The 13,164-nt window shown below is 42.9% G+C and overlaps 1 protein-coding gene across 6 annotated transcripts in view; it reads right to left on the reverse strand.

The window, feature by feature from the left end:
• The window catches only part of pan2 (poly(A) specific ribonuclease subunit PAN2), a 138,288-nt gene that overhangs the window by 79,650 nt on the left and 45,474 nt on the right, over positions 1-13,164 (reverse strand). For all 6 annotated transcript variants that reach the window (XM_063037231.1, XM_063037228.1, XM_063037227.1 and 3 more), the window contains exons 12-15: positions 7,831-8,030; positions 7,212-7,360; positions 5,942-6,048; positions 2,499-2,597 (exon numbers count right to left, since the gene is read on the reverse strand). In XM_063037231.1, coding sequence (XP_062893301.1) covers positions 2,499-2,597; positions 5,942-6,048; positions 7,212-7,360; positions 7,831-8,030 — 555 coding nt within the window. The remainder of the gene's footprint in view (positions 1-2,498; positions 2,598-5,941; positions 6,049-7,211; positions 7,361-7,830; positions 8,031-13,164) is intronic.

The following is a 13,164-nucleotide window of genomic DNA, read 5'->3' on the forward strand; positions in this document are numbered from 1 at the left end:
CTCTGTCAAGATGAAGCCACACTCAGGTTGGAGGAACAACACCTTATATTCCGTCTGGGGTAGCCTCCAATCTGATGGCACGAACATTGACTTCTCTAACTTCCATTAATGCCCCTCCTCCCCTTCACACCCCATCCCTTATTTATTTAATATATTTTTTTTATATATGTTTTCTCCCTCTGTCCCTCTCACTATAACTCCTTGACTGCTCTCCACCCTCCGGGCTCCCCTCCCCCTTCTCCTTCTCCCCAGGCTTCCCATCCCATGATCCTCTCCCTTCTCCAGCTCTTGGCTCCATCCCTCCCCCTCCTGCCTTCTCCCACCATTTCGGATCTCCCCTCCCCCTTTCAAATCTCTTACTAGCTCTTCTTTCAGTTCGTCCTGACGAAGGGTCCCGGTCCGAAACATCAGCTGTATCCCTTCCTATAGATGCTGCCTGACCTGCTGCGTTCACCAGCATTTTTTGTGTGTGTTGCTCTAGCCTATTCTTGCTAAATAGTCATGCACAAGTGCTCGCCAAGGACTTCAGAGTGAAGTTCAAGCCCATTAGCACCTTACAATGCCTTCATATTCACTTCCTGGGGCCCCTTGCTGATAGGATAGAAAGCAGACAAACAATACAGCCCCAATTCCTATCCCAGTTACAAAGCTAATATATTAAATTTAACATTTTCCTCATCAATACAATTCAATGGTACAACTTGTAGCACCAAACCTCAGAAAAATATATTGGTCTCGAACTGGTGTGTGAATGCCTCAGCCCACTACTCACCACAGGTAGTTTTTAAAATGGTGAAGTGCAGGCACTTCTACTTATTGAGGGAGTAAGTAGAATCACACTGCCATTATGAATATTGCTACTTACATCCCCCCTCCACCCTGAGCTTGTGCTGGGGAAGCACTGCAAGAGTTCTATGGCGCAATCTGCAACCTTGATGCTGCTCACCCCAACCCTAATGCACTCAACCCTGGTCAGAAGGTGCCACTGCAGGACTGTTTCAAAAGCACAGACTGGAGCATGTTCAGGGAGGCGGCTACCTACAATCATCACGTCAACACTGATGACAGGATCGGTGACTGGCTACATAGGAAAATGCATCAGGGACGTTACCCTGATTAGACACTACACTACCGGGGCAAACCAGAAACCATGACTGACTGCAGAGGTTCGTGCACTGCTTTGGGATCAGGATGGTGCCTTCAGATCGGGGGCTCAAACCACATCAAGTTCACTGACGATTGGCCTCGTCAGCAACAAGGATGAGTCGGCACACAGGGAGGAGGCAGAGAGGCTTGTCAAATGGTGCACGAACAACAACCCGACTCTTAACGTGGACAAGACAAAAGAGATGATTGTAGACTTCAGAAAGGCACAGGTCAACCACTCTCCATTGCACACCAATGGCTCTGCCATGGAGGGAGTGAAGAGCACAAAGTTCCTTGGTGTGAGCAGAACAGACGATCTAACTTGGACCCACAACACCTCCTCACCAGCCAAGAAGGCACAGCAGCATCTACACTTTGAGGCGATTGAAGCGTGCAAGGCTCCCCACCTCCATTCTAACAACTTTCTACAGGAGTACCATTGAGAATGTCCTGTCTGGCTGTATCATTGGGTGGTTCGGAAACTGCAAGGCATCGGTTAGCAAGGCCCTACAGAGCATAGTAAAAACTAATAAGAGGATCAAGATCTCCTTCATCCTCATTTGTGACATTTACCAGGAGATTTGTAGATGAAGGTCCCAAGGCTTTGTTGAGGATTCTCACCAGCCATCCCACAATCTCTTTGACCCACTAGCATCAGGAAGGAGGTACAGAAGCATCAGGACTAGGACTGCCAGACCATGTGACAACTTCTTCCATCAGGCTGTCAGACTAATGAATAGCCTGCCACCACTGAGGTCTCGTCACTAGGACAGCAAGCTGTTTGCTGTTTACTGTTTACCTGGGCTGCGCACTTCATGTGTATTTTGAATTATATTTTATTAACTTATAGTATAATATTTTGGTTTATGTGCATATGTGATACATGTTGTCTGGGTGCACCTTGGTCTGGAGGAACTTCGTTTTGCTTGGTTGCACATATACTCAGATGACAATAAACTTGAACTTGAAAGCAAACTCAGAATCTCAAATGGTGTTTCAAGTACTAACTAATCTTGATTTTTCCAGAGTACAAATCTCATCTCTTATTGAAGTTAACTTAAGATCATCACACATTTCATCACTCAGGCAAACTGCTCTTAGCACCTTTCAATAGTACTTCAAGCCACTAAAGAAGAATTCTAAAACAATCGGCAATTACAACCACCAATTTTCTCTTCAAAATCAGGGAATCACTGAAATTATCTTCTGTCTGAACCAAATAATTTGTTTATTAATTAACTCCAGAATCTTCTTGAAAGAGGGAAAACTTCCTATTTAGCAAATAGGATGCAAACCCTGAAAATACATTTGGCAGATATCTAATAGGATGAATATTTGAAATAACAACAGACCTCTGCTTGGCATTTCCAAAATTCAGCTTCTTTGGTGCTATTGACTTCACAGTTAATAACAAGAACATCTGGTAAGCATCGAATATTCCTGGTTTGAATCTGGAGGAAAACAATATCTAATCAACATTGGAAGCTCAATAGAGTCAGTGTGTGGAGCATTTTGATAGGGCACCAAAAGGTGGCAATGCAGTGACATGAAAGTCACCAACACTCACTCAGCTCAAAGACCAAAAACAGTTAGCTACTTTTTCAGGGTACAGCTATTGAAGCAGAAGCCTTGATTTAAAACACTTCTGAAATAATTTAATTATATTCTGTAGAATAGCCATTATACATGGCCCTATTAAATTGAAATCTAAAATACATTCACAGGTGCCATGACAAAACACTCTGATGTTATCAATTAATGAATTCAAGGGAAAATAATTCATTTTTAATTTATTCCCTCCGTACATACACACACACACCTTTTTGCAGCAAGTTTCCTATTTTGGTGCATTTAACTTTTTGCATTGGCTACAAAAATGGGACGTCAACAGTCCTAGAATTACTTAAGTTAATAACATAGAAACATAGAAGATAGGTGCAGGAGTAGGCCATTTGACCCTTCGAGCCTGCACCGCCATTTATTATGATCATGGTTGATCATCCAACTCAGAACCCCGCCCCAGCCTTCCCTCCATACCCCCTGACCCCCGTAGCCACAAGGGCCATATCTAACTCCCTCTTAAATATAGCCAATGAACTGGCCTCAACAGTTTCCTGTGGCAGAGAATTCCACAGATTCACCACTCTCTGTGTGAAGAAGTTTTTCCTAATCTCGGTCCTAAAAGGCTTCCCCTCTATCCTCAAACTGTGACCCCTCGTTCTGGACTTCCCCAACATCGGGAACAATCTTCCAGCATCTAGCCTGTCCAATCCCTTTAGGATCTTATACGTTTCAATCAGATCCCCCCTCAATCTTCTAAATTCCAACGAGTACAAGCCCAATTCATCCAGTCTTTCTTCATATGAAAGTCCTGCCATCCCAGGAATCAATCTGGTGAACCTTCTTTGTACTCCCTCTATGGAAAAGATGTCTTTCCTCAGATTAGGGGACCAAAACTGCACACAATACTCCAGGTGTGGTCTCACCAAGGCCTTGTACAACTGCAGTAGTACCTCCCTGCTCCTGTACTCGAATCCTCTCGCTATAAATGCCAGCATACCATTCGCCTTTTTCACCGCCTGCTGTACCTGCATGCCCACTTTCAATGACTGGTGTATAATGACACCCAGGTCTCGTTGCACCTCCCCTTTTCCTAATCGGCCACCATTCAGATAATAATCTGTTTTCCTATTTTTGCCACCAAAGTGGATAACTTCACATTTATCCACATTAAATTGCATCTACCATGAATCTGCCCACTCACCCAACCTATCCAAGTCACCCTGCATCCTCTTTGCATCCTCCTCACTGCTAACACTGCCACTCAGCTTCGTGTCATCCGCAAACTTGGAGATGCTGCATTTAATTCCCTCATCCAAGTCATTAATATATATTGTAAACAACTGGGGTCCCAGCACTGAGCCTTGCGGTACCCCACTAGTCACCGCCTGCCATTCTGAAAAGGTCCCGTTTATTCCCACTCTTTGCTTCCTGTCTGCTAACCAATTCTCCACCCACACCAATACCTTACCCCCAATACCGTGTGCTTTAAGTTTGCACACTAATCTCCTGTGTGGGACCTTGTCAAAAGCCTTTTGAAAATCCAAATATACCACATCCACTGGTTCTCCCCTATCCACTCTACTAGTTACATCCTCAAAAAATTCTATGAGATTCGTCAGACATGATTTTCCTTTCACAAATCCATGCTGACTTTGTCCGATCATTTCACCGCTTTCCAAATGTGCTGTTATCACATCTTTGATAACTGACTCCAGCAGTTTCCCCACCACTGACGTTAGGCTAACCGGTCTATAGTTCCCCGGTTCCTCTCTCCCTCCTTTTTTAAAAAGTGGGGTTACATTAGCCACCCTCCAATCCTCAGGAACTAGTCCAGAATCTAACGAGTTTTGAAAAATTATCACTAATGCATCCACTATTTCTTGGGCTACTTCCTTAAGCACTCTAGGATGCAGACCATCTGGCCCTGGGGATTTATCTGCCTTCAATCCCTTCAATTTACCTAACACCACTTCCCTACTAACATGTATTTCGCTCAGTTCCTCCATCTCACTGGACCCTCTGTCCCTTACTATTTCTAGAAGATTATTTATGTCCTCCTTAGTGAAGACAGAACCAAAGTAATTATTCAATTGGTTTGCCATGTCCTTGCTCCCCATAATCAATTCACCTGTTTCTGTCTGCAGGGGACCTACATTTGCCTTTACCAGTCTTTTCCTTTTTACATATCTATAAAAGCTTTTACAGTCCGTTTTTATGTTCCCTGCCAATTTTCTCTCATAATCTTTTTTCCCCTTCCTAATTAAGCCCTTTGTCCTCCTCTGCTGAACTCTGAATTTCTCCCAGTCCTCAGGTGAGCCACTTTCTCTGGCTAATTTGTGTGCTTCTTCTTTGGAATTGATACTATCCCTAATTTCTCGTCAGCCACGGGTGCACTACCTTCCTTGATTTATTCTTTTGCCAAACTGGGATGAACAATTGTTGTAGTTCATCCATGCAACCTTTAAATGCTTGCCATAGTTCATCCATGCAACCTTTAAATGCTTGCCATAACGTAACCAAATTTTCACCAGCATTAGAACTGTTAAAATGGGTTACAAGTACAATAGCTTTTTCCAGAGATTTGCATCTCCTTGGACACAATAACTTTTCAGTACTGGCCTTGGAGCATCCACACAAAAAAAATGGTAGATGATCCTCCAGGTTGGATCACTGTATTTAGTAAGCTTTTTTGGGGGGGCTGGCGGGGGGGAAAGAGGGAGGGAAACAGAATTAGGAAATAAGCTTTTAAGTTTGCTGGAGACAGGTTGTCCCAAGACCATTCTGAAGTGAGTGTCCTGCTCACAGGCACTGCAAAATTCATGATTGAAAACTTAACCATACTTTGGCAACCTACTAAGTCAAAGAACAGGTGATGGAAGTTCAGGACAACAACACAGCAGATGTTGCAGAGGACATCCTAACAGGAAATCTTTAAACATCTCCAGTCAGACCATGCTAAACTGCATACATTAATGAAAGGTAGCTTTGAAATTCTTGTTTGATATTAGACAGCTCAATGCACTGTTACAAGTTAAATATTTGAGAACAATTCAACTACAAGCTCCTTAAGTTCTCAGAAATTATCTCCTGGTCCGAGGCTGCTCCTTTCCAAACCAACTCATCATTCTCAATGTGCAAAGTCAGTGTCATTCTGGTTTTCTACACAGCTGCAAATAGATATAATAAGACATCACTGCCAAAATTGCTCCTTCCCCAATCTAATTATACAAACCGTGGGCTGGTACTTCTCACAATTTTCACACCAGGCCTGGGTGTTCTGTTCAAGGCAAATACTTCTTTTCAGCACTTCAGCAAATTCATACTGTCGCATAGTTTTGTCTGAAGTAAAAAGAGGTACCTCTTTAAGTATAATACAGAGGGTTTTTGAGAAGCAAATTCACAGAATACAAAGCAGACAATTCTCCCCCATATCAGCTCCTTTCTATTTATGAATTTAGCACATTCTAATATTAAAAAAAATTTTTCTTCATCAAAACCTCACTGAATGGGTGGGAGGGAGAAAAAGGCTTGTTTTGGTGTTGGTATGTTGCTTCTGTTCTGTTTTGTTTTGCTGAGCATTATAGGTATGCTATGTTAGTGCTGTAATCTGTCGTAACAATTGCAGGCTGCTAAGTATGTCCTTAGGTGTGTTGGTTGTTAACACAGATGACACATTTCACTGTATGCTTCCACGTATATTGATAAATAAATCTGAATCTGAAATAGGGAATGACTTCCGTTCCTCACATAATCTGCTTAGTATTTTTTTTTAAAGTTATGTTGATAGGTTTATCTGATGGTCTTACAGAATTGGTTACTTTCATAAGATCATCATAGGATCCACAGCAGTTTGATTTAGATGTTCTGTACCTCTTCTGATACACTATTGTTTCAGCTTAAGCCAATTCTAAGGGTAGATTATTAAAGTAAAGACCAATAGGGAGTGCTCACTGTACCCAATGAGCAATATATTACAAGTAGATTACCATTTGGGAAGACAAGACAATGTAAACTTCAGGTAAAACAAGGTTAGAGAATGGAGGATAACTGGATCCAGGTGTAAGAATGCAAGTCAAACATTGTCATTTTCACCCAATACAGATTTCTCAGAATTTGAACTTCTTGATTAAAACATGTGGCAATTTGGGAATTGGTTCCAACCTAGGATTTTCTCTATGGTACAGATTGAAAGGCACAAAGCTCTGATATGAGTGGAACACTGAAATTACTATGTGGCAAGTTTACATAGAGCATTTCTAAATTATGAATGGGAAAAGCTGGCAGAGTACATTGAAACATTTTTTAAAAACCTTTCTTGACATACAAAGCATTTTGAGACAAATGCATTTCATGAGTTACTGACATCTAGTTAAATTGACACTTCTGTAAATGAAATACAAAAACTACACAAAGTCATAGGGAACTGAGTTTCATACAAGACAATTATTCTGGTGAAAAGGGGTAATAGTGATGGCAAAACAAAGTTTTCATGCATTACTCACCAACAATATTTATATCAGGATACTGCAATGTAAAAAGCAGGCTTGAAGAAACTCGAACAGTTTCCTTCCCACAACGGCAAGTGCTACAGTTCTCAACTTCACAACCAAACAGCTTCCCTATTACAGATTCACCAGAGGATCCAAATGTACTGAAGTTGAAAACAAAACTGTTCATGAGAGTGTTGCATTTAAATAGAACATTATGATCAACATAATACAAACAGACCAGGAATTTTGGCATATGAAGGACAAGGGGGTATCACAAACCATGAAGTCTTTTCTCCATTCACTACAGTATTACAATTTAGAATGCAGTAGAGTGAACAGTGAAGATAGAAGCAAAACCACATCAAAATATCTTCCTTTGGTTCTCAGGTACAGTGTTACCTACAGCAGTCCAAATACAAGACACATAACATCAGCTATGCAGTGGTACAAAAAAAAATCTGTCAAATAATGGATTTTCAGAAATGGCTGCTCTGTTCATAACAATCGAAAAGATACCAATGACAGATTCCCCTGAAGTACAAGTAGTTCCCATTGCACAGGGCAATGTATCTGAAGCATGGACATTATGTAACTGAATCTAGAATCTATCTTACAGAAGGTGCTGCCTCACCTCCCCATGACACTCCGATAGGCCTGTGGTCCTTCCTGCTCTTGTGTCTCTTGGTGCAGCTGTGTCAATATGAACCGGTTCCAGCTTTGTATGAGTCTGCCAAGGTTCACCTTTCCAGTTGCTTCATCTGAATCCGCCAAGATTAAGCCCAGAGCTGATGCCTCAGGAATAGTTCGGAAAGCACGAAGGAAATTGCTGGCCTATTAGACAAAATAAAAAGAAACAAAAAATTACTTTTAAAATCCCCAACTTTATAGCCACCCATAGTTTAACTGCAACTGTGGTCATCTGTTTTTGAGATTAGGTGCAAGATGTTTGACAGCAGAGAAGAGTAGTGTTAATCATCATTTAATTCTACAGAGTTACCTCTATTCAAGAGAAGCCATCACACTAATCATCAACACAAAGGAAAGTGGCTCAACCTGTCAAAGTGCAGAATTCCTTTCTTCTCCCTGCCTTTTAAAGGTTTACAACCGTAATATTAAACACTTGTTTTTCTCCCACCCCCCCAACGAGAAGCCTGTTGTACATTTCCAGTATTTGTAAGTCAATGGAGGAAAATGAAGCTTTCTCTCGCATGTCCACCCTCCCCACCCCCCCCAAAGTTCTTCCCATGACGTGCAGATTTCTAGATGGATAGACGAGTCACAATGAGTTGAAGTGTTTCTGGCCAATCAATCTGTTTTCTTGGTTTAGCTGTTGACAATGAGTTCAATATTCAATTTGTTACTTCCAATCTTATTACAAAATGTTTCCTCAGTTTTGGTCTACCATTCAACAAACATACCAACGCAAACATGTATAAACTGGGAGAAGCTAGAAGACCCCTCAAGCCTGCTTCACCATTCAGCAAGATTTCAGTGACCTGGTTTATAACCTCAACACCTCATTCCCATTCATGCCCATTAGTCTCACGAGACCATGGATCTGCGCCTGGAAAGTCTTGCTTCAGTCTGTGTTAGAGCAGCGTCTGTTGTAGCTGTGGAGGCCCACACGGGATTGACAGTCTCGGCTGCAGTGACTGCACTTGAAAGCACTATCCTCCAGCGTTGTCTTGGTGCTGTTTTGCCGACGAGTGCGCTTTTCTTCAGCAGCAAGCCTCAGCTTCTCTTCCCCTCTTTTTAGACCTCTGCATAGTTCCAGCCTCCAGTGAGAGCGATCGCTTGCGATGTCCTCCCACCTCTCGACGTTCATTTTCAGTGACTTCATGTCTCTCTTGCAAACGTCTTTGAAACGAAGATGGGGCCACCCTTGTGCTCTCTTGCCGGAGGCCAGTTCCCTGTACAGCAGGTCTTTCGGGATTCTCCCGTCTGACATGCGGTGTACATGGCCCAGCCAGCAGAGATGGCGTTGTTGGAGCAGGGTGAAGAGGCTGGGTATCTGGGCACGGGCCAGGACCTCATTGTTGGTGACTTGGTCAGTCCACGTGATGTCCAGGATGCGTCTCAGGCTGAGAAGGTGGAAGGCATTGAGACGCCGCTCTTGTCTGTAGTAGAAGCTCCAGAGGCTTGGTCATGCCGCAAGACATGAGACTGCAACATTGTCACCATATATAAGAACAAAGGGGACAGAAGCGACTGTAACAGCTACAGGGGAATCCCCTTGCTGAGCAGCGTTGGGAAGGTCTTCACCCGCGTGGTCCTGAACAGACTGCAGAAAATAGCCGAAAGGGTATTTCTCGAGTCTCAGTGCGGTTTCAGGTCAGAACGCTCCACAATTGACATGATCTTCTCCCTTCGACAGCTACAAGAGAAATGCAGAGAGCAAAGACAACCACTCTACGTCGCTTTCATTGACCTCACAAAGGCCTACGACCTTGTGAGCAGAGACAGCCTGTTCAAGATCCTCATCAGGATTGGTTGTCCCCCGAGGCTCCTCAGGATAGTTCAGTCATTCTACACAGACATGAAGAGCGTTGTTCAGTTCAACAGCTCTTCTTCGGAGGCCTTCAACACCCGCAGCAGTGTGAAGTAGGGCTGTGTGCTTGCCCCCACCCTGTCTGGCATCTTCTTCGCAGTCATGCTGAAGCACGCCTTTGGAACATCAACTGATGGTGTCTACCTCCACACCAGATCGGACGGGAGGCAGTTCAGTCTGTCCCAGCTGAGGGCAAAAACCAAGGTTCGTGAAGTACTCATCAGGGACATGTTGTTTGCAGACGATGCGGCACTGGCAACACACTCTGAAGAGCAACTGCAACGCCTCATGGACAGCTTCTCAAGAGCCTGCCAGGACTTCAGCTTGACCATCAGCCTGAAGAAAACCAACGTGTTGGGCCAAGGCATTGAGCACCCCCCTACAATTACCATCGACAACTACGAGCTGGAGGTAGTTCAAGAGTTTACATACCTTGGCTCCACCATCACGGACAGCCTCTCCCTAGACCCTGAGATCAACAGACGGATCGGACGAGCAGCCTCAACATTCGCCAGGCTGACAAAGAGAGCCTGCGAGAACAGAAAGCTGACGACGCACACCAAAGTTGCAGTCTACAGGGCCTGCGTCCTTAGCACACTTCTTTACAGCAGTGAGACCATTCATCTACAGCAACCTTTTCACCCACTTAATTATCAAGAACCTTATCTACCATAATATACAATATATACACACACTTTTGAAAGATTCATGACCATCGAAAAATAAATTTGTCTTACCCATTTTAAATAGGCAACCCCTCATCTTCAAACAGTGACTCCTAGTTCTAACTTTTCCCCCACAAGAAATATTGACCCTGTCAAGACCCTGCAAGATCTTGTGTTTCAATCAAGTCCTCTTTGTGCTCCAAACTCCAGAGAGAAACCTCAGTCCAAAATTTTCCTCATTACACAACCTTCCCCATTCCAGGTATTCACCCAATAAACATTTGCTGAACTGCTTCCAACACATTTACATTCCTTCCCTAAACAAGACCTATACTGTAATTCAGTATTGATAAGATCTCTCAAAATGCCTTATACAACTGAAGCATAATGCCCCCATTTTTAACATTCAATTCTATGGCAATAAACAGCAAAATTCTGTTAGCCTTCCTAATTATCCCTGCTACACAGTTCACTGAAATTGAACCCTTGCGTAATGCTGGGACTACTAGTATTATATAGCCTGGTAGGTAGCAGTTTTTTTTTCTTGAATTCAATGATTTTTGCCTGCTATTTATTTTTGACAGGGCATGTGCCAGAGATAGAGAAGAACTCTTCAACAACAGACTATACAAAGAACATTATTTGTGCATACCTCCTAACATGTCATTTTATGGCTTGAGAGATCATTTGGAAAGGACCAATTAGAGCAGTGGTCCCTGACCACTGGGCTGCAAAGCATGTGCTACCGGGCCGTGAGGAAACAATATGATTTGGCAATATGAAACGATATGAGTCAGCTGCACCTTTCCTCATTCCTTGTCACACACTGTTGAACTTGAACACGAACACAAGGTTGCCAACTGTCCTGTATTAGCCAGAACAACCCGTATATAGGGCTAAATTGGTTTGTCCCATATGGGACCGTCCTTGTCCTGTATTTGCCCCGCTAAGGTAGAGTGTTCCTATGAAACTGTTCGTAAGCCAAAATGGCATAAAGCAAAGAAGCAATTACCATTAATTTATATGCGAAAAATTTGAGCATTCCCAGACCCAAAAAATAACCTACCCAATCATACCAAATAAAACATAAACCTAAAATAACATTAACATATAGTAAAAGCAGGAATTATATGATAAATACACAGCCTATATAAAGTAGAAATAATGTGCAGTGTAGTTTCACTTAACAGAATTGAGAAGATTACACCAAAACCAATTTGTAGAGAGAGAGAGAAAAAAAAACGGCACGTACACGCATGCGCACGTCACGCATGCACACACAGGTGCCCGCGCAAGGCTTCATGGTCATGGTAGTCTTTCTCGGGGTAAACACAAGTGTCCCCTATTTGACTGCTACTTTTGTCCCTTATTTGGGAGTGACAAAGTTGACAACCCTACTTGAACACCCCTCCCACTCCCCACCCCCCCTCCTCCTCCCCCCCCCCCCCATTTGGCCGGTCCTCAAGAATATTGTCAATATTAAACCGGTCCGCAGTGCAAAAAAGGTTGGGGACCCCTGAATTAGAGGACACAAATCTGACATTCACCTGTTTCAACATTCGAGGATACAGGCATGTTAAAATATTGAACCCATGATAAATTGTAAGGCCAAGCTGGAAAAGGTTGTTTTGGTCTTTCTTTTTTAGTTACAAGGAAGTCTCAGTAGTAATTAAGCTAGTGTAGTGGGATTAAGGTAAGCTTCCCCATGGATTGAACTCCGTGCCAGAGTTTTGAAAATAAAGACAGGAGGAAAATCTAAAGTTGATGTCACTAGGCATTCTGGAAGACAGGTTGACCACATGGGCATATTTCTTAGCCATCTTGGTTAGAGATATTTTGGCATCTAGGACCAAGAGTAAGCAGTTAGTAGCTAGCGAATTAGGTAAGTGGCATTAGGCATGAGCCCTAGATTGAGACACAAGATTCCACTTCAGTTTTGGAACATTTTCTGTTTAAAAAAAACTGCACAATAAGCTTTGAAACATAGCTTGGAACTTGGAAGCATAACTCTCTGAAAGTGGCAACACAAGTGAATAGTGTGAAAGGCGGCATACATCATGCTTGTCCAGATGAAGGGTTGTTGCCCAAAATGCAATCATTTATGCCCCTCCATAGATGCTGCCTGAACTGCTGAGTTTTTCCAGTATTTGTGTGATACATCATGGTTGCCTTCATTGGTCGGGGCACTTAAATACAAAAGTCAGAAAGTCATGTTGAAGCTGCATAAAATTGCTCAGGCCATATTTGAATACAGAGAGGCAGGTGCCTGGAATACACTTTGAGCAGAAGTGGAAGACGCAGATATGACAAATGTTTAAGAGGCATACAGACAGACAGAACAGAACAGACATGGAGGGAGTAGAGGGACATGGACCATGTGCAGGTTAGATGGACATCATGGTCGGCACAGAAGGGCCTGTTCCTCTGCTGTAGTGTCTTAAGTTTCATGTTCTGATAATAGCAAAATGCAACATACAATATTGGCAAAAATGGTAGAATACAAACTTAAAGACCCACTCCTGATGCTGCTAATCGTAGCAGGAATCAAACACCAACTAAAAGCTAGCAATTCACCACTGGCACAGCAGGTAGCCAGGCAAATATATCGAATAATCAGTGCGATTAACCTGAACAAACTAGATAGAATTGCCTTGGAAGCATCTAAGGCACCCTGACCTACAACATAATTGCAACTGGGAGAGACCAAAGGAAGGATAGATTGGTCTTGAAATAAAAATTAATTGCAAAAAAG

The sequence above is a fragment of the Mobula hypostoma genome, chromosome X1, assembly GCF_963921235.1.
Source record: "Mobula hypostoma chromosome X1, sMobHyp1.1, whole genome shotgun sequence".
Lineage (NCBI taxonomy): Eukaryota > Metazoa > Chordata > Chondrichthyes > Myliobatiformes > Myliobatidae > Mobula > Mobula hypostoma.